Source organism: Mytilus edulis, chromosome 2 (assembly GCF_963676685.1).
Source record: "Mytilus edulis chromosome 2, xbMytEdul2.2, whole genome shotgun sequence".
Lineage (NCBI taxonomy): Eukaryota > Metazoa > Mollusca > Bivalvia > Mytilida > Mytilidae > Mytilus > Mytilus edulis.
In genome coordinates, this window is record NC_092345.1 from 22,183,740 (window position 1) to 22,208,148 (window position 24,409).

The window sequence follows — 24,409 nt, forward strand, 5'->3', positions numbered from 1 at the left end:
ATTTAAGACAGATCATAGGACCACATCGTACCTCGTTTTGCTTTAATGTTTCCTCTTTTTTGTATGTGTGTAAACAATTACTAATTACCCGGCATGAGGACGGCATGACTGTGTAGTTCTATTCAATTTCAATAAGTTTTTGATCATTTTTGATTTAATAAACGTATCAATCGTTAGATTCACACTGACCAAAATAATGGGCAAAAGCGAAAAATTGTCGTCTGTTTCTTTCCAATTTGTTGTCTGCCTTTTCCTATTTTTATGTTAAGTTACTAAACAAAAATCCAGATATTTTAATAATTGATTCAATCTCTGTCTGACTTTTGTCCGGTTACTCAGGACTGCCGTTTAAGATTAAGTGTAAATAAATTCAAACCAATGAGACTTATTTCACAATAAGATAGAAGGAGTCACAGTGGTGGTACAATACTTATCAGTGATTATAGCAGCTGCTATTGATAAACTATAATTTTTGCTGCTACCGTTGTTAAGTTTAGAATTTTTTTCTCTTATATAATTAGTAATAACAATAGGTTACAGTTTTGTAATTGACTGCTCCATAGGCTTACATACAAAACAGCTGATCTTTGGAGAAAGAAAATGCTACATAGAAAATAAAATTCATGTTCACATGTATGTACTAATGTGAAATTGTGATTAAATCGAGAAAAAAAAGTGGGTAATGCCACGAAGAATAAAAAGTTACGCAACCCTGAAGTCAAAACATTTTTTCTACTTTCTGTTTGCAGTTTTTTGAAGGCCGCACCACTTCCAGTAAACATGATATCTTTTCATTTTTCTGGATTTATACCCCCCCCCCCCAAAAAAAAAAAAAAACTTGCAAGATTTTTATTAAATCTATATAAAGTTTCAATTCAGCATAAAGCTATGATCAAACATTTTTGTTTCCCTCCATGTTTTGACAAGCACCGGAAACTGGAATTGTTATACAAGACTGGTACCTATAACCACGATGCCATGTCTTTAAAAAACTAAAACATTTACATTTTAAAAAATGCCATTAAAAGATCTGTTAAGTTGCATTGATAAAAATACCCCCTAATTAAAACAGTACCCCTTTCTGAAAACAGGCAAACTTTGGACTTGTATTCCACATTCCAAACTAATTGAAAGAGTTGGTATTGCTTTAACGTATAACGTAGATACAAGTATCTTGTCTTAGGGAGGGATAAATCCAACTTTGTAAAGGATCACTCTGATTCAAACAAAAAAATCTCTGAAACTGACATTATCAAGATGCTTGATTTCTTGATCGACAACATATTTGTTACGTTCGGAGGACGTGTTTTTCAACAGACTGTCAGCATTCCAATGGAACAAACTGTGCCCCTCTACTTGCCGACTTGTTTCTTTATTATTATGAGGCTGACTGCATGCAGGAACTTCTTAGGAAGAAAGATAAGAAGTTAGCAATATCCTTTAACTCTACTTTCCGCTATATAGATGATTTTCTTTCACTAAATATTTCAAAATTTGGTGACTATGTGGAACGCATCTATCCCATCGAGCTAGAGATAAAGGATACTACAGATACAGTTAAGTCGGCCTCATATCTTGACTTATATCTAGAAATTGACAATGAGGGTGGGTTGAAAACAAAACTTTACGACAAAAGAGATGATTTCAGATTTCCAATTGTGAATATTCCATTTCTAAGTAGCAACATTCCAGCAGCACCTGCATACGGGGTATATATCTCTCCCAATTGATACGATATTCCGGTGCTTGCATTTCCTATCATGATTTTCTTGATAAAGGGTTGCTGCTCACAGGGAAGCTATAAAACCAAGAGTTCCAAATGGTGAAGTTGAAATCATTCCTTCGTAAATTTTACGGACGCCATCACGAGTTGGTTGACCGTTATGGAATAACCGTTTCACAAATGATATCGGATATGTTCCTTACGTCGTAACTACAATCCCCTTCCCTTTCATGAATGTTACCTACCGAATTAGACTATTTACCGGTTTGTTATCACATAAGCAACACGACGGGTGCCACATGTGGAGCAGGATCTGCTTACCCTTCTGGAGCACCTGAGATCACCCCTAGTTTTTGATGGGGTTCGTGTTGTTTATTCTTTAGTTTTCTATGTTGTGTCATATGTACTTTTGTTTGTCTGTTTGTCCTTTTTATTTTTAGCTCTGGCGTTGTCAGTTTATTTTCGATTTATGAGTTTGACTATCCCTCTGGTATCTTTCGTCCCTCTTTTAATTGTGTGCGCATAATGTAACTAAAAGGGAGTGTCATATTATATATATATTATGTACTCTGATTGCCCTTGATGTTATTTGATAATGTTGATTGAGATAAATGTGTTTTATGCAATGACAATTTTAACTGATTATACAATTAAATCTTCACATAAACAGTAATTTTATCGAGCCTTGTAAATGAGAGGGAAGATATCAACCTCAATCCAATTTTATAAAATAAAAACAGAATTTCATAACAACATAATTACATCAAGGACATAGAATAAGGTACTAGCATAAATAATGGGACCAACAGCTTATCAAAAAGCCAAATACACGTGATACACGTGATTAATATAAACACATTTTTAAGGACACAATGGTTATTTTGATCAACTCAGCATCAATATAATTGCATGAGGTTATTTATTTTCTTCGTAGTAAGATTTTTTTAAACGCTTTACGAAATTCGGGGTTACTAAAATTATACAAAAATGGATTAATAGTAGAGTTAATATAAGTTAACCAGAATGTTATTAAATACACCGTTTGTGAAACAGCGTCTGGTTTGACAGCACTTACATCAAACACTATATGAAAAGGAAACCAACATACTACATAACCTATAATAATGTACGTCAGTGTGACGAATGCTCTCCTGTCTCGAGTTGAAACATGTGTTTTTTTCTCCGATTCTGTTTGTTCACTTTTACTTGTTGTTGCATGTGCTCCTGTTGATCCTGAATTCGAGTTTTTTCTTACGTTTCCTGGTTTTAAATGATCTCCAGTGATCTCTTGTGATGATAAGTCATCGTATTTTGTTTCCGGTGAAGACACTTTTGTTTCTATGGTAGAGGGGTAAATAACAGAGAGATTATTAACTGTAACTAGTGCAGGTCTTATTCGTCTTGAAATTCTATTTCGCGTTCTAAGAGTGTAAAATACACGAATATAGCAGAACAGTATTACAAAGAATGATCCATGATGACCTATTATTGCTATGACAATAACAAATTTTTGATTCAGTGCTGGATCCCATATACAGACAGAACCATCTATATCGGCATGACTAAGCCGGTCCACAATACAGGAAGGAAGCCACAGTACTACCATACATATCCTAAAATATAAGTAAAGTGGCAATATTATATACAACAATATCACGGATTACAAATGTGTCGAGGTTTGTGATTGGATAACAACACAGAGAAGTCAGTATATATTCAGGAAACTGACGGGGTATATATGACGTTTTTATCCCCAATTGGAACCTCAAAAACGTCATCATAACACCGTAGTCATAAGCTATCAGACTGTTAGAGACTCACAGAGGGAAAATAATGACGTGCTTCAGTCAATAATACATTTTTGATAAAAAAAAATCACGCAATTTACACTTTTAATACTTTAATTTAATGTTAAAAGTGTTATTATAAATTATTGCATACACGATAAAATTATGTTCACAGCAAATTAGAAAATCCTTCACGTATGCCGAACATATCAGGTTGGGTTTTTCAATATATATGTGTTGTCAACAAATACCTGCACTGAAAAATAACATTAAGTCAGGGGTAATCCGTAATATATGTGTAATTCAGATCTCAGAGAGGGTATATACTGTGACATTCCCGGCTTAGGGCTTATATCCTCTTCACCTTCGGCTCAGGGGATATAAACTCTAAGCCGGGAATGTCACAGTATATACCCTGTCTGAAACCTGAAAAACATATATTGTAGCAGTTTATCATACAAGCTTAAAATACTGAAATCCTCTACGATCAATGGTAGAAAAAAACGGGAAAAACACACAACTCCGATGTTTGGCTCAGTAATACATTTCTTGTTTAACGTCATGTCAAAACCTGTTTTGTGATAGAAAAACATACTGTTTCCTACAACAAATGCATCGATGATACTATCATCAAAATGCTGGACTTTTTATCAATAACATATAGAAAATTCTTAAATAGTACACAAAACCGAAAAATATCTTTATCATTATTTTTTTCATTGTAGTCATAGAGTGCTGCAGTTTTCCAGTCTCCTTATTTAATAATCCTATTGTCTACAGAGATCTATTGCAAAATGAGAGAGTCTTAATCCTGTGGTATAATATTTCAATAATTTGAACTCGCTTTGGAAAGATTGTATGACCAGACCAACTAAAATATTGCTTATCAATCTCAATTGCATTGCTTTTCGTGTTTGATCTATGGCTACATATTCGTTAATTAGACTTCCATTCCAGTCACCGACATATACTTATCCTCAATGCTACACTCTAGGCTGTAAACACAAAATGTTTGATTTACAATTCAGATAAATTCCTTCTGAATGTAAGTTTCTTGGTAAAGTTACGAGTAGATTGAGCATCTACATCTTTCTGTAATGATGCACACATCCTCCTAAATGTTAATGAAATTCAAAAATCTTATACAGAAGAAGTAAAGCTCACCTTCTCTTAAATGTTGATTTCGATAAATCTATATACCAAGGGAGTACTACTCTTAATTGAGTACATCGAAAAAACAAAAAATTGCAATCCAACCTTTTTTTTTAAAGAGCTTCCTACCAAAAAAAGGTATCAGAAAAGTTTGTTCCTAGGTTGTTTCAAGAAATCTGTCTTCAATAAAACACCAGCTGTAGATTTTCCTTCGTCATAGTAATTACTTCCCCCGACATGACTTAATTGAATTTTGGATGGTGCCTAATTAGAGGCAGTCACTACTTATTTGCTAGATCAGCATAGTCTATCCCTTTTTGGTTTTGGAATTAATGTGTTCTTTCTATATTGCCAGCTTCATTATCAATACCTCAAAGTCGAGGTCTGCTTCAAGCTGATAAAAAAATAATTTACAGTCATTTTTTTTTACTGTATACTATATATCAGATATCATTAAGGCTTGTATTACCAAAAGAAAAGAAAATGAAAGTTTTGAAAAATGCCTCAAACATGCAAGAAAGTACGATAAGAGTAAACATTGTGAATTAAAAACTTGAAAATCGGCCTGACATCAGTGAAGTAATTCACGAACGATACAATAACTCCTATAATAAAACCATTAATTCAAGTCTAATTATAAAGGCATTTTGCAATTAATTAAATTCTATGATTAAAATTTTTATGTCATATCACATAGCATAAAAATAATTGAAGCTGAAATTTAATTAATGATTTAATTACCGTTTATCCATATACGAACATAAAAAGGGTATATCAGGCTTTGGTAAATTTCCAAGTAGTAAATTATAAAAAAGAGACGAAAGATACCAAAGAGAGGATCAAATTCATCTATGTCAAATAGAGACGACAAATTCATGGAAAAACAAAAACGAAAAAAGTCTATAAAAACTCCACTAAGTTACGTTCATACTAGATGTTTTGCAACTATAGAAAGGTCCTTCCTCTTGAGTTTATTTATCACAAAGGGCCAATTTCCAAAAGTCCGAAAGTCTTTCTATATTTCTAAATTAACAATTTGAGTTGTGTACGGCACCTGTTCCTTTTATTTTTGCGTATTTTTGGACATGTGACCAACTGAGGAATGTATTATGATGTCCTTTAGTGCATATTAATAGATTTTCGCCGATCTAAAGGCTGTATAAATGAAATAAATACAATAAAACATTCTAAACCAACACCAATATTAATTCGGGTATTTTAAGTAATGATATGCATTTTCTTTTAGACACACTGAATAAAATTTTGGGAAAAACGTTAAATATTGCATATAATTTCAAATAACCTTTAAAATCAATTTACAGGACTGAATTATCTCATTTGATGTTATATTATGAGCTTCACAAAAGAAATACTCACATATGATTTACGTACATTATACTAATATAAGAAAAATAAACTTGACGATTCCATAATTTTTTTGAGTTCTAAAAGATACTGTTTTCACATTATAATTTCAAATTCCAATTGATATTGAAATGTTTTGACGCTATGGTAAAAGTACAACACATTAATACAAGTCAATATTTTTTACATACTTCAACCAGTTGTGATGTAACAAATAGTTACCTCCACATTCGACAATTAATTCCTTTTTCTGGAAACGGCAAGATAGAAATTCGGTCATAAAAAGTAAAATTACAAAAATACTGAACTCCGAAGATAATTCAAAACGGAAAGTCCCTAATCAGATGACAAAATCCAAAGCTCAAACACATCAAACGAATGGATAACAACTGTCATAATTCTGACTTGGTACAGGCATGTTCTAATTTAGAAAATGAAGAAAAAAGATTGAACCTGGTTTTATAGCTATCTAAATCTCTCACTTGTATAACAGTCGCATCAAATTCCATTATACAGACAACGATGCGTAAACAAAACAAACAGAGATAAAAATTGAATGCTCGCCTCCTTTTCATGCTTGTATCTTTGGTTTAGTTTGCCCTTTCGGGGAATCTGTTTTTGTTGTTGTTGGGTTTGAGTGATCCATTCTTAAGTAAATTATTTGTTTAGAGTACTGTGAATTGTTGTTTAGTAGTTTCTTTATTTTCTGTTGACAATGATGCTAGTTGTTGTTTGAATTTTCTACTACAACTTCTTCACAATAACAAGTATACCAATTAACAAAACATCGTTTAAATTTTAAAAGTTGTTAAAACAACAATTAATAATTTAATTTTGGATGTAACGCGTCTTCTGATTGGCTGACGTTATTTTGTTATGAGCCCATAGACATAATTCAGTCATGTGACCGTAACGTCATCAACGTTTTTTCATGGTTTTCTTCGGTTTAAAATGGAATTTAGAATTAAATTATAAGAAATGACTGTAATATTTTTTTCTGTCTATTCAAAATAACATAAAAAATGTGGTGCAAACTGTTAAATAACCCGCTACGCGCGTTATTCAGTGTGCACCAAATTTTTTATCCATTCTTCATAGACAGAAAAAAATATTACAGTCATTTCTTAAATGAATTTTAAGTTCAGACAATATAAAGCATATAATAATAAGTGTGCAACCCTGTCCTGGTTTGTTTTTGAAATGTTGAAGAAAGTCAAAGTTTTGATACGGAATTTCGGGTCCTCAATACTCGTCAACTTTGCGCTTTATATTGATTTTCTAACTTTTTTTATTCAAGCATTACTGATGAGTTTTTTTTTTAAATACGAAACCCTATCTGGTGTACACAATTTATATCCTGGTATCTACGCTGAGTTTATTGAACCTTTTACTGAAGTAATTTTAAAGCATAATTGTAACTTATTATTTGACCAATCTATTTTAATTTGTTTCTTTGTATGCTCTAACGCCACACGTGTTTTAAACATGTTTTAAATTCATCCTACCTCAGAAAACAATTGTCAAAACATATACAGAATTAGGTTGTGAATAAAAATAACACTTAACAAAAATTCGTGCGTCGGAAGAGCTTAATTCTAATCTTTATTTTGCATAGATTGTGTGTAAGTATTTCCATCTGTTAAACTTTAATATTTATTTATACATTATTAACGATAAATTGGTACCAATATAAATAAGAGAATATTAGCGAGGTTATATTAGGATCTAGGCGTTCTTTCTGTCAATAAATCAACAAAATATTCATTGAAATCAGATATCTGTGTTCTTTAAGTGTTTATTTATTGTTAAGTGAAAATTTTATAACTTGAAAAATAAATAACTCAGAAATATCAAATATTGACTTTACCTTACGATAGTTGCCAATGAGTAATTAAATGTTGTTGCCAGCTTAACATTTAGGTCGGTAAATACATCGCGAAAAGTAAAATGCAACAATAAGAACTCTGCTAATAACATTCCTAATACTTTAAAATAAAATTGTTATCTCTTTTTATATTTTGAAAGAGTATGCAATAAATTAGGATTAATCATCCTTATGGCAATTGTAGGTCTAAGAATAATATTTGATTTGTTAATTCGTTACATTTAAGATAGAAAATACTAAACATTATAAGTCAGACAGAGATGTAAGTGTTATTGTTTTATTAAGTATACCATGTAGATTGTCTTCATGTAACTTGATTTCATAGGGTAATATAATTTTGTCCCGCCATCGTTGAATCTATCATTTGATAAGCAACACTCTCAGAGGCGGATTTAGGGAGGCCAAGGGGGCCCGGCCTTCCTTTTTGGGAAAAAACTTTGGTTGCTTATTTAAGGAATCACTGAAGCGTGACTTGAGCGGGCCCTCTCTTAGGTCAGTCAGTGGGCCACCACATATGAAAATTTCTGGATCCGTCACTTACTCTATTCCACGTAGTCCGTCCTTTGTAAAATTCAATTAAGATTTACAGCTCGTCCTTAAAATCTGAATAATGACACATTGAATTTTATGTGAAGTTATATCTATTCAATGTCAGAAAATCAGTCCACCAATAACAATGCATGTAGTCTGCTGTTCAGTTGATTTCCAAATTGTATGAGTTAAATTTTGACTGTATTGTAATTTCTTATTTCTATAAATCCAAATTTTATAGTTTGATTTATTTGAAAAAATTGTACAGTTTACAACTAAATTGTATATAGTTTATTCTTTAAAAGATCTGTTTTCTGTATTGGACGGGTAGAATAAAAAAATCCGTTCTTCAATCGTTTATTGTGGAAATTAATGTGTAGTTTTATCTCTTTTCTAATAATGTAATCCAATAATGTATACCATTTTAAGTATTGGTACACGTTTTTTTCATTACTGAGAGGCTATTTTTTGGTCAGCTTAATTAATATCTTCTTCGGTTAACGGGAATGAAAATGACAGGATGGGTCTTTTATCACTTTTGAATTGCAGGATATATACTGCTTTATTGAAAAAAGTAAAATCAGAAACACTCCGAGGAAAATCCCCAATCAAATGACAGAATCAAAACATCAAACACACTAAACATATGGACAACAACTGTCATATTCCTGATTTGGTACAGACATTGTTTTTATGTAGAAAGTGGTGGAATAAACCTGGTTTAATAGCTAGCTAAACCTCTCACTTATATCACAGTCGTATAAAATTCCATTATATTGACTACGATGTGTGAAGAAATCAAACAGATATAATGGGTAAAAATGTCAAAAATATGGGTACAGCAGTCAACGTTGTGTTATCATCTTAATCACTTTAAAAACAAACAGATATAAAAAAAAATATGGATGTGTATTAGGTCGATATTATAGTTACTGATATCTATTTATAGAAAAACGCGTTAGATCAGACAAACCAATGTAGTAAACAAAACCTCGATCGTGTACAATTGAAGCTGGCTGCATCGACAGGGCAAACGTCTCCTGCTATGCATTCATGAACCTTCATAGGAATTCACACTCAAAAAGTTACAATTGGAAAAAGACACAATCGGTAAAATTAAAGAACAAACTGTAAGCAGCTTTGTCATATGGTTATCGTGTGTTGAAAAGTTTATAATTCTACCTTTAAAAAACACGAAAAAATAATATTTATAATTAGTTGTGTGCCTACTAGTAATGCCATAATTTTAGCAATCATATATTTCATTATCCAGATTCTGTCTAAAAAAACATTTTAAGCGCTGAAGTTTCTAACATGCCAGTCCCGAATAATGTGTACTACACATGAAGACGAGGCAAAATTAGTGTACCCATAAAATTGAGAAAGGAAATGGTGAATATGTCAAAGCGACAACCACCCGACCATAGAGCAAACAACAGCCGAAGGCAACCAATGGGTCTTCAATGTAGCGAGAATTCCCGCACCCGTAGGTGTCCTTCAGCTGGCCCCTAAAATATGCATAATAGTACAGTGATAATGGACGTCATACTAAACTCCGAATTATACACAAGAAACTAAAATTTAAAATCATACAAGACTAACAAAGGCCAGAGGCTCCTGACTTGGGACAGGCGCAAAATTGCGGCGGGGTTAAACATGTTTATGAGATCTCAACCCTCCCCCTATACCTCTAGCCAATGTAGAAAAGTAAAAGAATAACAATACGCACATTAAAATTCAGTTCAAGAGAAGTCCGAGTCTGATGTCAAAAGATGTAACAAAAGAAAATAAATAAAATGACAATAATACATAAATAACAACAGACTACTAGCAGTTAACTGACATGCCAGCTCCAGACCTCAATTAAACTGATTGAAAGATTATGTCTTCATCATATGAATATCAGGTACAATCCCTCCCGTTAGGGGTTTAGTATCATACTATCATAAAATATATGAGAAGAACATAACCCGTGTCATGCCAACAACTGTTTTTTTAGAAGTAAATGTGTTTAGTTCCGATGCAAAGACCCTATCAGTGAATCAATGTTAAAGCCAAAATATGCAATCTTTAATGACCTGACAACAGTATCGTAACTATATCCCCTTTTAATAAGTCTATTTAAAGGGGCACTAGCTATGATATATATAAAAAAATAAAGTATGATTTTATTCAGATCAATCATTAATCAAATTGGAATAATGAAATAATAATTTGCTTTTAGCAATCAATTTCCTTTAATTTTGTTGAAATAAGCGATTAAACATAATTTTTGACTGATTCACTTGCAAGTGAAAACGTCATCATCATTCTAACCGGTATTCATGTGAACTTCAAGTTAACCCCTAGCTAGAGATTGACAACGCATGCATTGTACGTGTACTGGTTATTTAAAGAAAAAGAATGTCAACAATGAAAGTGAAACTACGGTAAATCATTTGATTACTAATTCGATGCACATAAAATCATTATTATATGGTTAAAAACAATGAGAAACATCTATTTTTAATCTATAAAATAAAATCAAACAGACCTATAAAAATGCAATTGCACGTGTTGGTTTAATCTATTCGTATCTTTATTTTTGTTTACATCGCTTATATGGTCATCTGAGGTCAAATCGATAGTTAATTAGATAGCGTCTGGACTAAAATACACACGAAACGAACCTATATATTATCTACCCCATGCTCTGTAAACTGTTTATTTTAGACTTTTGATAGTTTGGATAAATGTTTTACATTGTTATAAACCAAATATGAGAATTTGAGTCAAATCGGTTACAATGAATTTGACAGCTAGTGCCCCTTTAAAGGTTTTGTTAGTTTCTGAGGAGAATACTGACATTTTTGTGCTTTATAAAGAATATTTCCATAAAATTTTGGATGTGAAATACCTGAACGTATAAGATGTCTGCATGTTGAGTTATATCTACGAATTATTTCCTTATACCGGTGATAAAATTTAGTAAATGTTTTGACCAGTTTGTGATATCGAAAACCCTGGTGTAATAATTTTTCAGTAATACATAAATTTCTCTCGCTAAAATCTAATACATTGTTACATACACGAGCGAATCGTACAAGTTGAGATATATAAACACCATAAGATGGTGACAAGGGAACGTCACCATCTAAAAATGGATAATTAACAATAGGAAATGAAAAATCATCTCTTTTATCATAAATTTTTGTATTAAGCTTCCCGTTTATGATATAGATATCAAGATCGAGGAAAGGGCAGTGGTCATTGTTATCATTAGCTTTATTTAAAGTAAGTTCTACAGGATAAATTTCTTTAGTATACATACTGAAGTCGTCATTATTTAGAGCCAATATATCATCCAAATATCTAAAAGTATTGTTAAATTTTTGTATCAAATGTTGTTTTGATGGGTCTTTGCTAATTTTAGTCATAAATTGTAACTCATAACAATACAAAAACAGGTCCGCAATAAGTGGTGCACAGTTAGTCCCCATTGGAATTCCAATAACTTGACGATATACGGAATCTCCAAAGCGAACAAAAATGTTATCAAGTAAAAATTCAAGTGCATAAATAGTATCAAAGCATGTCCAATTGACATAGTTCTTTTGTTTATTGCTACTAAAAAATGATCTAAAAGAGTTTGAACATATGTACTCGCATTCCGACTTTTTAAATGCCCAGTTAATTAGGGATGTGAATTTTTTCTTAATAAGAATATGAGGCAAAGTGGTATATAGGGTAGAAAAATCAAAACTTTGAACAGATTCAAAATCACCAATATATGCATGCAATTTATCAAGTACTTCCAACGAGTTTTTGACACTCCAAAAGTAATTAATTCCACTATTTTCAAAGGCCTTATTTGAACAATTTATTATCAGGTTTTTTATTGTACCAAGTGTACTAGTAAGTAAAACAGACAATTTAGTAGTTGAACAATGGCTGGAAGATGAAATAAATCTATATTTGTAAGGTTTTTTGTGCAGCTTCGGAAGCCAGTACATAGTTGGGACTTTCATTGTGTTTGGTTCTGCTTGTAAAGAAGTAGCTAAAAGTTTATGTTTGTTACAGATGTCGTTTTCTGAAAATGAAGTCAGTTGGAATGTTGGTGAATTCGTGATTTCCTTTTGCAGAACCTCTATATAAAATTTACGTCAAACAATAATGTATATTTATTAGCAGAAAAACCTTACAGAATATCATCAACTCTAAACGGACCAACGCAGGGTACGCCGACATATCATGTGCTCTTGTCATGCATACATAACCAGTATGGCGTACAAAGACTCATTGAAATTGTCGATATAAGAATAAGACACATTATAAGGATTTATAGTATGCGGACTAAATTTTATAAATATATATATCTGTTTTATAAGGCAGCTTGCAATGTATGTTATCAGTTTTGAGAAACCAATTCGTTATGACTACAGTGATATTCAAAGTGGCTTATTCGTTTTATAGTTTTATCTTAATGTTTGTCTATTATTTATATTAAATGTGAAGCAGTCACATCTAATATACCATTGTCCAATTTCTATTTTTATAAGATATTTAATAAACAAGTAAAACAGTTCAGTATAGGCAAATGAGATGAAACAAAATATAGAATTTGCTTTTAGATTAAAACTTACAAATGTGAAAAACAAATAATATTCATTGATAAATGATTTTATATTGTTACTTGCATAATTTTAATTTTTTTTTTTTTTTATTTCTTTGTTTACTCTCCTTGTCAGAAGTATGTGTTTTGCATAGAAGGACATGTTAAATAAGTTCACCCTGTATGTATTTGTTGGTTAAACTTGTCAGGGGATCTTTATTTTATTACCCCGATTTTGTTTTTTGTCCATAGAATTACGAGTTTTGAACAGCGGTATACTACTGTTGCCTTTATTTAAGTCAACATATATTCCTATAATTTTCATTTTTCTTTAAACACAAAAATAAAAAAAGATCTGGTATTGATAATTTTAATTTCCAAAATATACATTCAAAGCATAAGTATTTTGGGTTGTTTTTTTGTTGCTTTGGATGGAAGGCTGTTAGACTATTTATAAGCATAAGTATTTTGGGTTGTTTTTTTGTTGCTTTGGATGGAAGGCTGTTAGACTATTTATACTTACTCCATTTACTATTTAAAACATAAAAATAAAATTAACATAGAACCCTTATTGATAAATGTTTGTCAGTTATAGACCCAAAGTTATGAAATTATAACTCAGAGTTCGTGTATAACATATATTAAAACACATCAAGAAAAACAAATTGATTTGAAAAAAATGGATTTTCATTTATTTTTTATTACAATTATAGATACAAATCTATAACGCATAATTGACAAATAATATTTCACGGTCACAGATTTACAGTGATTTCTTTTTACTGCAAGCTAATTAACTTTCGAGTTTGTGACATTGATAAAAATTAACCAGAAAAAACAAAACTTTCTGCATAATCAAGAAATAGCGCCTGAAATTTAATGTTGGTCTGTGCGTCAAATGTTTCGAGAAACAGTATCCTTATTTATAAACCTCTATCGTCAGGATACCCAAATTGTTCCGAGTACCGAAATTGCACATTATTTAACAAAAATAACAGCCGAAATCTTACAAGTTTTCCCGGATACTAAACCATATGTATTTTTATGATTTGAAACTGTGCAAGTCTATCAACATATAAGGTAAATATATTTAAATATAAACACAAGACGTTCACAGTATATATCAACAGACGAAGTTTTCACTGTAAAAAGTAACATTCACAGAAACGTCGCCGTGCGACGTCCACAGAAAGGCATCTTTTAATGATTAGCAAGTTAAGAATGTAACAAGCATCCATTTTTCATAAAAAATAGAGGTGGCATGGTTTAATGTACAATTGTTAAAAATTTATGAAGACATGATACAAAATATATTTTATTCGCATTTTAAGGATGAAAGCAAGGATGCAATTTAGGTACTCCTCATTACAGAATTATGAAGCGTTTGGAGATCTGTTCAAACCGATTTTCTATGATTAAATATGGATTCAAAATTTAATGGTGGAACCATGAATAAATAATGATACATCTGAAAAAAAATCACAGATTGAAAACTTTCTCTAGATCATAAATTAACTTTAGTGAACAAACTGTCAAAATAGGTGCAACTAGGATACCCTCACGTTACATAATAAGCAATCAATCTTTAAGAGTAGATAAAATCGAAGATCCCCCAAGGATAGATTGATAAAATCTTAATCTTATACCTTTACCTTTACATGACAAAAGTTTTCTTAATTTCAATAGCCAAGTCCATTTTGTTTCATTAAAAGAAAGAGAAATGTATAAAAACATATGTTGTTTAAACAAGGAACAAATTTTACTTCTTAAAAACCTTCTCTGATTCAAATAAGGACCTTTGACACTGTCATCATTTAGATACTGTCGTTTGTAGTGACAGCATATTTGTTACGTTTGATAACCAACTGTGTTCGACACCTTTCGGGCCTTAACGTTTATTTGAATTCGGTTAACTTTTTTTATACAAGCATCTCAAGGAGGTAGTATTCTCCTTCAAGTTCACGATTCGCTGTATAAATTGTGCACTCTAAATCAATAATTCTAAGTTTGGCGACCATGTTGATTAAATTTATCTTACTGATCTTAAAATATGTTAACGTCGTTTTCTTATGCAACGGTGTTATCTGTTAGTTTTTGATTTGTCCTTTGTATCTTGTTCTCTATTTTTGTCATCTTTGATTGAGATTGGGACCTTCAAAATTCACACTTAGATGGGGCAACAATTGTATTAATTCATTTAAGCATTACACGTGCATCATTGGATTCTTTTAATCATTTTTCTTACTAGTTTTGAAGTCTCAATAACCATTGCAACTATAATTTTCTTTTTCAAAAGCAATTAGGCATATTTGAATTGTCAAAAAACAGTTTGGAATGTTTATTTTGTGTTGGTCAATAATATGCATAGGAGGAAGGTTGGGATATCCCGCTAACACGTTTAACCTCGCCTCATTTTGTATTTATGTGCCTGTCTCAAGTCAGGAGCCTGCAATTCGGTAGTTGTCCTGTGTTTATGTGTTGCATATTTTTTTTGGTTCTATTATTACATAAATTAGGCCGTTAGTTTTCTCGTTTGAATTGTTTTACATTGTCATTTTGGGGCCTTTTATAGCTGACTATGCGGTATGGGCTTTGCTCATTTTTGAAGCCCGTACTGTGACCCATCGTTATTAATTTCTTTTCTGTGTTATTTTGGTCCCTTGTAGAGAGTTGTCTTATTGGCAATCATACCACATCTTGTTTTTTTTATTTTTAAACTTGATAACTTTCTATCCGTTCCCTTAGAATATATGCCAAACATCAAAGCTATTATTCCTTCCACTCCTTTTGTCAAACATTCATGGAACATGAACAGAAGCTTCTTTGTGATCAAGTGATAGCATCTTGTAATATTTTATCTTATTTTACTAATAAAGTATTTTTTCCGATACAGTGCGTGGTTAAAGTTTGATAAACATTTGGAATAAATTATGAATTTAAAGCCAAATTATTAAGTCATATACGTTATATCCTTTTTACTTCCGTGTCATGATTAAACTACGAAGAAAGGGAATATAAATAGCTGTGTTAACGAACACAAAGGAAATGTCTTTAAATAATTGCTGGGAGAAAGACGACAATTGAGATCAATACTGACAGCCCAGTAGTCAACACTTCGGGGTTGACATGAATATCAATAATGTGGTCATTTTTATAAATTTCCTGTTTACAAAACTTTGAATTTTTGGAAAAACTAAGGATTTTCTTATCCCAGGCATAGATTACCTTAGCATTATTTGGCACAACTTTTTACTTGTTTGGCTTTATAAATATTTTGATATGAGCGTCACTGATGAGTCTTATGTAGACGAAACGCGCGTCTGGCGTACTAAATTATAATCCTGGTACCTTTGATAACTAATTGCAATGTAAAATTATTACAATCCGTTGTTTTTTGTTCAGTATAAATAGATAAAAAAAAGTAAATTTTTAAAAGATATTGTGTTAATGGAAATGTATGCCTGACATTTTGAAACATTATTTTACATATTCAGTTGAGAAAATAAAGTCTTCTGATATATCTTTGAAGAGAAAATCTATAAATAAACTGTACTTAACCGTACTAGTATATATTTGTTATAATGTTAAACATGTATACATAAATGAGTAACTTTAATTAATGCTATTTTTTTAACGAATTGTGCATACTCAACACAAAAACTCTCAAGAATTTACCTTAAAAAATGTACTACTGAGACCAATATCAAGAAACAAGTCATTTAAAAGGATAATAATCACTGCAAATATATTCTCTAATTGGTTTGTGACCCGGATTTGATTTCACTTAATCGATTAATGACTATTGAACAGTTGTATACTACTGTTGCCTTCTTTTATTCAAACAAATTCCTTAATAGCTATGGATAATGAGAGTTTTCGTAGTAAGCAACGTTATTACGTAACTCGTAGTTAGTTATATGTGTATAACAAGTGAAAACAGTGAAAAAGGCAGTTGAAAACAATATAAAAGGAATCAACTTAGTGTACCAGATGTGCATTTCGGCAATACGCGTCTCGTCATTGATAGACCATAACATTTAAATATTCAAAATCTACTACAAAAGTTGACAGCAGATAAAACCAAAAAGGACCCAAAGTATAGCCAAATCTGGAAAAGGAATCAGAACATTGCAGATAATTAAGGATAGTTATCCGACTTTTTCATTTTTTGTTTCGTATCACTGTCTGATCTCAAACGGGAGCAGTAATCGGCAATGTGTGAACCCCGCATTATTGATAACTTTTTTCAATTATAGACCCAAACTTATGAAATTATAATCAGAGTTCGTGTATAACATATATATAAACACATCAAGAAAAACAAATTGATTTGAAAAAAATGGATTTTCATTTATTCTTTATTACAATTATATAGATACAAATCTATAACGTATAATTGACAAATAATATTTCACGGTCACACTAGTGGGGTTCGTGTTGTTTAATCTTCAGTTTTCTATGTTGTGTCGGGTGTGCTGTTGTTTATTTTTCTTTTTCATTTTTAGCCATGACGTTGTCAGTTTGTTTTGGAATTATGAGTCTGACTGTCCCTTTGGTATCTTTCGTCCCTCTATTACAGTGTTTTCTTTTTACTGCAAGCTAATTAACTTTCGAGTTTGTGACATTGATAAAAATTAACTAGAAAAAAACATCATTAAGATTCCGTTTGTAGTGACAGCATATTTTACGTTTGATAACCAATTGTGTTCGACACCTTTCGAGTTAACCTTTATTTGAGTTTGGTAACTTTTTTATTCGAGCATCTCAAGGAGGTAGCATTCTCCTTTAATTTCACGATTCGCTGTATAAATCAATAATTCTAAGTTTGGCGACCATGTTGATTTAATTTATCTTACTGATCTTAAAATATGTAAACGTCATTTTCTTATGCAACGGTGTTATCTGTTAGTTTTTGAGTTGTCCTTTGTATCTTGTTCCCTATTTTTGTCATCTTTGATTGAGATTGGGACCTTCAAAATTCACACTTAGATGGGGCAACAATTGTATTAATTCATTTAAGCATTACACGTGCATCATTGGAGTTTTTTTCATTATTTTAATCATTTTCTTCCTAGTTTTGAAGTGTCAATAACCATTGCAACTATAATTTTCTTTTTCAAAAGCTAATAGGCATATTTGAATTTTCAAAAAACAGTTTGGAATGTTTATTTCGTGTTGGTCAATAATATGCATATGAGGAGGGTTGGGATATCCCGCTAACATGTTTAACCCCGCCACATTCTGTATGTATGTATAAATTTAAAGCCAAAATATTAAATCATATAAGTTATATCCTTTTTACTTCCACATGATGTAAACTACGAAGATTGGAAATTCAAATATCTTATTGAACACAAAGGAAATGTCTTTAAATAATTGCTGGGAGAAAAACGACAATTGAGATCAATACTGACAAGGTAATGTAAAATTATTACAATCCGTTGTTTTTTGTTCAGTATAAATAGATAAAAAAAAAAAGTAAATTTTTAAAAGATATTGTGTTAATGGAAATGTATGCCTGACATTTTGAAACATTATTTTACCTATTCAGTTGAGAAAATAAAGTCTTCTGATATATCTTTGAAGAGAAAATCTATAAGTAAACTGTACTAAACCGTACTAGTATACATTTGTTATAATGTTAAACATGTATACATAAATGAATAACTTTAATTGTTGCTACTTTTGAACAAATTGTGCATAATCAACACAAAAACTCTATCAACAATTTACCTTAAAAAATGTACTACTGAGACCAATATCAAGAAACCAGTCATTTAAAAGGATAATAATCACTGCAAATATATTCTCTTATTGGTTTGTGACCTGGATTTGATTTCGCTTTAAATCGATTAATGACTATTGAACAACTACTGTTGCCTTCTTTTATTCATACAAATTCCTTAATAGCTATGGATAATGAGAATTTTCGTAGTAAGCAACGTTATTACGTAACTCGTAGTTAGTTACATGTGTATAACAAGTGAAAAAGGCAGTTGAAAACAATATAAAAGGAATCAACTTAATGCACCAGATGTACATTTCGGCAATACGCGTCTCGTCATTGATAGACCATAACATTTAAATATTCTACTACAAATGTTGATAGCAGATAAACCCAAAAAGTGACTATTGTATAGCCAAATCTGGAAAAGTAATCAGAACATTGCACGAAGGAGATATAGTCATTAATTCTAAATAATAATCTTGTACTCTGCTATCCGTATCAAGTAACGTGATTGTAACGGCTTATTATTGCCATGGTTGTTTTGATATCTCTTTGATTGAGGATGTAACGGCTTATTATTGCCATGGTTGTTTTGATATCTCTTTGATTGAGGATGTAACGGCTTATTATTGCCATGGTTGTGTTGACATCCCTTTGATTGAGGATGTAACGGCTTATTATTGCCATGTTTGTGTTGCCATCCCTTTGATTGAGGATGTAACGGCTTATTATTGCCATGGTTATGTTGATATCCCTTTGATTGAGGATGTAACGGCTTATATTGCCATTGTTGTGTTGATATCCCTTTCATTGAGGATTTTGTATTTACCTTGTATCATCTGCCTTTTTTAACTGCGACGATTGGAAATTTTGAATTTTTTTCTCTGTAAGACACATTTTTAAAGCCTCGTTAACGTTAGTACATAGCATATATGTATCAGTTGTAAGGTTATAATACTTGATAGTGCACAATATGTATAATAATATTTTAGCTAATGACATATATGCAACTGAATAAAAATAAGATAAAATAATATATTATAATTTCTAGTTCAATAATTTAGTTTTTGCTGCAACCAGGTTATGGAGATTTTCATATTTGCCTTCTTTATTTATCAATTTTTCATGATATTGAAAAAAAATTCCTTTTAAAAAATTTTGAACACATTAATTTGTTTTGTTTTTCGCTCGAATATATAATATCCTTTGTGTACAGTAACAAGTATAATTGTTTATAAATCATCAATACTTTAATAACTTGTATCGTTTATTTTGTATCCACACAAAAGTGATCTTATTGATATTATATGGTGTCCTATTCTAAGTTTATGAAGTTAAAGTTTTATTTGATTCCAAAATGATTTCAGAAATTTGCATGTCAAAAAATAATGTTCATAATCTTCGATTACATTACAAATATTGCGTAGCGGAGTTTTAGTTATTTTCAAAGAGAAAAGTAATTGTTTGGTTGGTAAAATGTTATACCGAAATTTCAATCTTAACATTCAAAACTCATCATCTTGTATATAGTAAAAGATATAGTTCGGCATTTGTTGTCTTTTGCTTGTGTTGTTTTCTACAATAAACATAATGTTCCATCTTTGAAATCAAATTGGTTTTTCATCATGTTTATTTAAGAGATAAATGTAAATGTCTTTGGAGGAAATGTTTTTAAACGTTACAATTTTTCCATTTCTGTCTTTGAATTTATATTCGGAGTCAATAGGAACTTATATTTTAATTGATTCTTCTTAAGTAGGCTCTTGTAACAACAATTTTGGTATTGTTTTCGTCAATTTAGAATATTCCAAAAACCAATTAGCATGGCAGGATATCTTATCTAACTCAGATTTTGATTCAATTTTTCCTTAATTATCAATTATGTCATTTACAAATAAAATTTTACTGTTTATCCAGTTTTTGAATAAGAGACATTCACTGTTTAATTTGATATCTTATTGCCACATATATCTGCTGTCTAATTCATTTATATGATAGTTGATCTAATTCATTTTCAGATTTTATCCATGATATGATTGTTCTTAAGTAAAATTAAACAACTATCCAGTGACAAGAGTAGAAAACAATCAACACAAGTCTATATATTCATATTGACTGTTTATGTTGCTGTAGAAACATATAAAATAGGGATTTTTCTTAGTCAATTTCATTTTTAGATAGACAGCTGCGGCATGAACGCATAACACGCCCGTCGCGTTTTCAAAGAATACAGTTCAACAACTTCTCAATGTTCTGCAAAAATTACAAAAACTAAAGGCAGCTTATCTTAATGCATATAAATCAGTCACCAAAGTTAATAGAAACTGTTCAAAGCACTCTAAGGATATTGTTTGAAATCTGGAAAATCTGGAAAATCACCCTGGTTCATGAATAAAATCCCTTTACTCGGAAATGCAACAGCTAAAACTTATAAAAATCGAAAATGAGCTCATGTCAATAGGTATAAACAATTCATCAAAGTTACATGAAAACTGCTCAAGGTATTTTTGAGTTATTGTCCGATAACTGTAAAAAAGAATCCTTTTTCTAATGAATAAAACCCTAAAACCTGGATACTTAAAAACTAAGATGTATCAAACGTAGAGGAGCTCACATGCATCAGTAGATATTTACAATTCACCAAAGCTTCATGCAATTTAATTAAAGCGTTTTTGAGTTTAATGTCCGACATGTCGGGACTGACAGACAGACGGACAACGGTATACCATAAAACGCCCCGTTAACGGTCTTATGAAAAACTTTTGAAATTAAACCTTGGCAAAAGTGGGCAATCCGACTGTGTCTATTTATAAAGTCTAACTGTAGATGCATCGAATGCTACGTATGAAACATAAATCAATATTAAGATAAAAAAAAATGCCGTAATTGAGTTATTGCTCACGTTTGGACTACCAATTATTGCTCTAATGGATTTAAAACTACAGTCAATCGCATGTTCAGGTTTCACAATTATCATCGAAAGCATCCAAAACACAATGTTAAGGCATATTCAAGTGTAAAATCTGAAGAGCTAAGTTAGTGTTTCGTATCATTCAACATTTTATAAACATAGATAATAACGATATAAACGATATTGCCATATATCAACGATATTCCCATTCAACACAATTCGTACTAATGGTGAAAATGAAAATGATTAAATATACCAAAGTCACTAGAATCAAAACATTTGAAAAGTCAAATCAAAACCGATATTGAAAAATAATGATAGTTTATGTAATCACTGGGTCACTCACTGACTAATGTTCATATGATATCACAGAGGACGCATCGTCTACCAGCAGTTGTTTTGACCAGATGGTTGTAAAAACGTTTTTTGCGGAACTACTTCTTGATCAGTTTAATAAAATGTGTTTTATTATAAAGGTATGTGAACGGTGTTTTTTAGAGGATAACATAACAATAACGCAAGCCAAAACAATTTCCTAACTTTGTACAATTTTTTTTACCGAAGAAAATGGTGGATTTAACTTGTTTAACAGTTGTTTCTAGTTTCGTTATATTTAAAGAATATAGATTGGATATTTTATTAGTCTGAGAACCAAAAAAATGCAAGTTCGTGAAATAAAAAAAATAAATATATTCATAAAATAGAATTAATCTATCTAGAACGCACTCTTTTTGTTATTAATAATTTTTCAAACAAAAAAGATGGAAAGGAAGGTTGATTATATCATTATTTATGTATTTTAAAGTTTTGTTGTCATGAAATAAACAGATTTTCGATTTATTTGTTAGGACGCGAAACAAACATCATTTTACACTTACCATATAATTGCAATTGATACTGCACATTTTTTCTTTGTATGGTGGTTTTTGTAGTGATTCGGCCATGTTACTGCCCAGAACCTGTCGATTGATATAACAATTATAGTAAAAACAGAGGCAAATGTCATTCCATAATCGTTGAAAATCCACACTCCACAGAGGAACTTTCCGAATGGCCAATATCCCAAGATATTATCAGCTGTATAGAAACTCATTGCAGATAAAGCTACAGTTAAATCGGTCACTGCTAAATTAACAATATAGGTATTAAACTTTGTTTGTAGTTGTTTTTCTCTTTTCACTGCAACCAAAACAAGGATATTTCCAAATACAGTAAAAGAAGTGATTAAAACGAGAAATGTGCCAATGATTATACGTCCAGGTGTCAGAGATTTGTCTACATTATCAGATGTGTTACAGCAGCTAAAATTAGTTTCCATTTGAAATCAGGATCGTTGAAGTAAAATCTTTCAGGAAGATCTTTAAATAACTGATTTTTCTTGTGCATGTTAAGTATGTATCTTTCAGCTTATATACCAGAATTGGATCTGTTATTGAATATCAATTCACGTGACTTTGAACTTAAACGACAATGGAAAATTTAATTAACAAAGTTTCTTTTTTCAATACATCATGTTGACATCGCTATACATTGTATATCTTTTTATAGTTCTTTAAGAGTTCTGTACTATTTTGTTCAATTAAGACAATATTATTAGATAAGTTCTTGGAAACTTTGTTTATCTGTTTTATGTTCAGTTTCTTTTATAATAGTTTCCAAATTATTAATTTTATTTTCCAAGATAATCAGCAAAAAAGGTTCGTGTAAGAGTAAACGGTATCACCAGCCCAGTAGTCAACAGGAATTTTGAAAAGGTGGTCACACACCTAAGGCAACAAATGGCAACAAAATTGTGATTTAAGGACTATAACTCCTATGGAAAGCAATCTTTGGTTTTGATCATTAAAGAAGATTTCTCCATATGAAGTAATTTTAACATTCTTGGAAACTTTGTTTTAATTATCTGTTTTATGTTCAGTTTGTTTTAATATACTTTCCAAATTATTAATTTTATTTTCCAAGATAATCAGCAAAAAGGTTCGTGTAAGAGTAAACGGTAACACAAACCCAGTAGTCAACATTTCGGTGTTGACATGAGTATCAATAATGTGGTCATTTTTATAAATTTCCTGTTTCACAAAACTTTGAATTTTTCGAAATACTAAGATTTTCTTATCCCAGGCATAGATTACCTTAGCCGAATTTGGCACAACTTTTTGGAATTTTGGATCCTCAATGCTCTTCAACTTTGTACTTGTTTGGCATTATAAATATTTTGATATGAGCGTCACTGATGAGTCTTATGTAGACGAAACGCACGTCTGGCGTACTAAATCATAATCCTGGTACCTTTGATTACTATTCACACCACTGGGTTGGTGCCACTGCTGGTGGACGTTTCGTCCCCGAGGGTATCACCAGCCCAGTAGTCAACACTTCGGTGTTGACATGAGTATCAATAATGTGGTCATTTTTATAAATTTCCTGTTTTACAAAATTTTGAATCTTATGTAGACGAAACGCGCGTCTGGCGTACTAAATTATAATCTCGGTACCTTTGATAACTATTATATTGAGTTAAACTATAGTTCTGGTCATTTCAAAGATGACAAGTTTTAAATTTGTCATAGTCAATGAAGAAGAGTAATGCTACTGACGTTCGTAATCATAAGCTTGGTATCCTTGATGAGTTTTTTTTTTTTTATAAGTAGTCGATTGACTGTTTTAGTCATATTGGTTGTTTTGTCGACGATTGTTACATTTCTTTCTACAGTCTCTAAATACATTTAGTCAAGT

At 31.1% G+C, this 24,409-nt stretch overlaps 1 protein-coding gene across 1 annotated transcript; it reads right to left on the reverse strand.

Moving 5' to 3' along the window:
• Positions 1-2,434: 2,434 nt before the first annotated feature.
• On the reverse strand, positions 2,435-23,085 carry LOC139511741 (alpha-2A adrenergic receptor-like). The gene is made up of 2 exons (XM_071298786.1): positions 22,552-23,085; positions 2,435-3,336 (listed from the first exon to the last, which is right to left on the reverse strand). The coding sequence occupies exons 1-2, from the start codon at positions 22,989-22,991 to the stop codon at positions 2,643-2,645; spliced, it is 1,134 nt and encodes a 377-aa protein (XP_071154887.1). The 5' UTR covers positions 22,992-23,085; the 3' UTR covers positions 2,435-2,642.
• Positions 23,086-24,409: the final 1,324 nt, after the last annotated feature.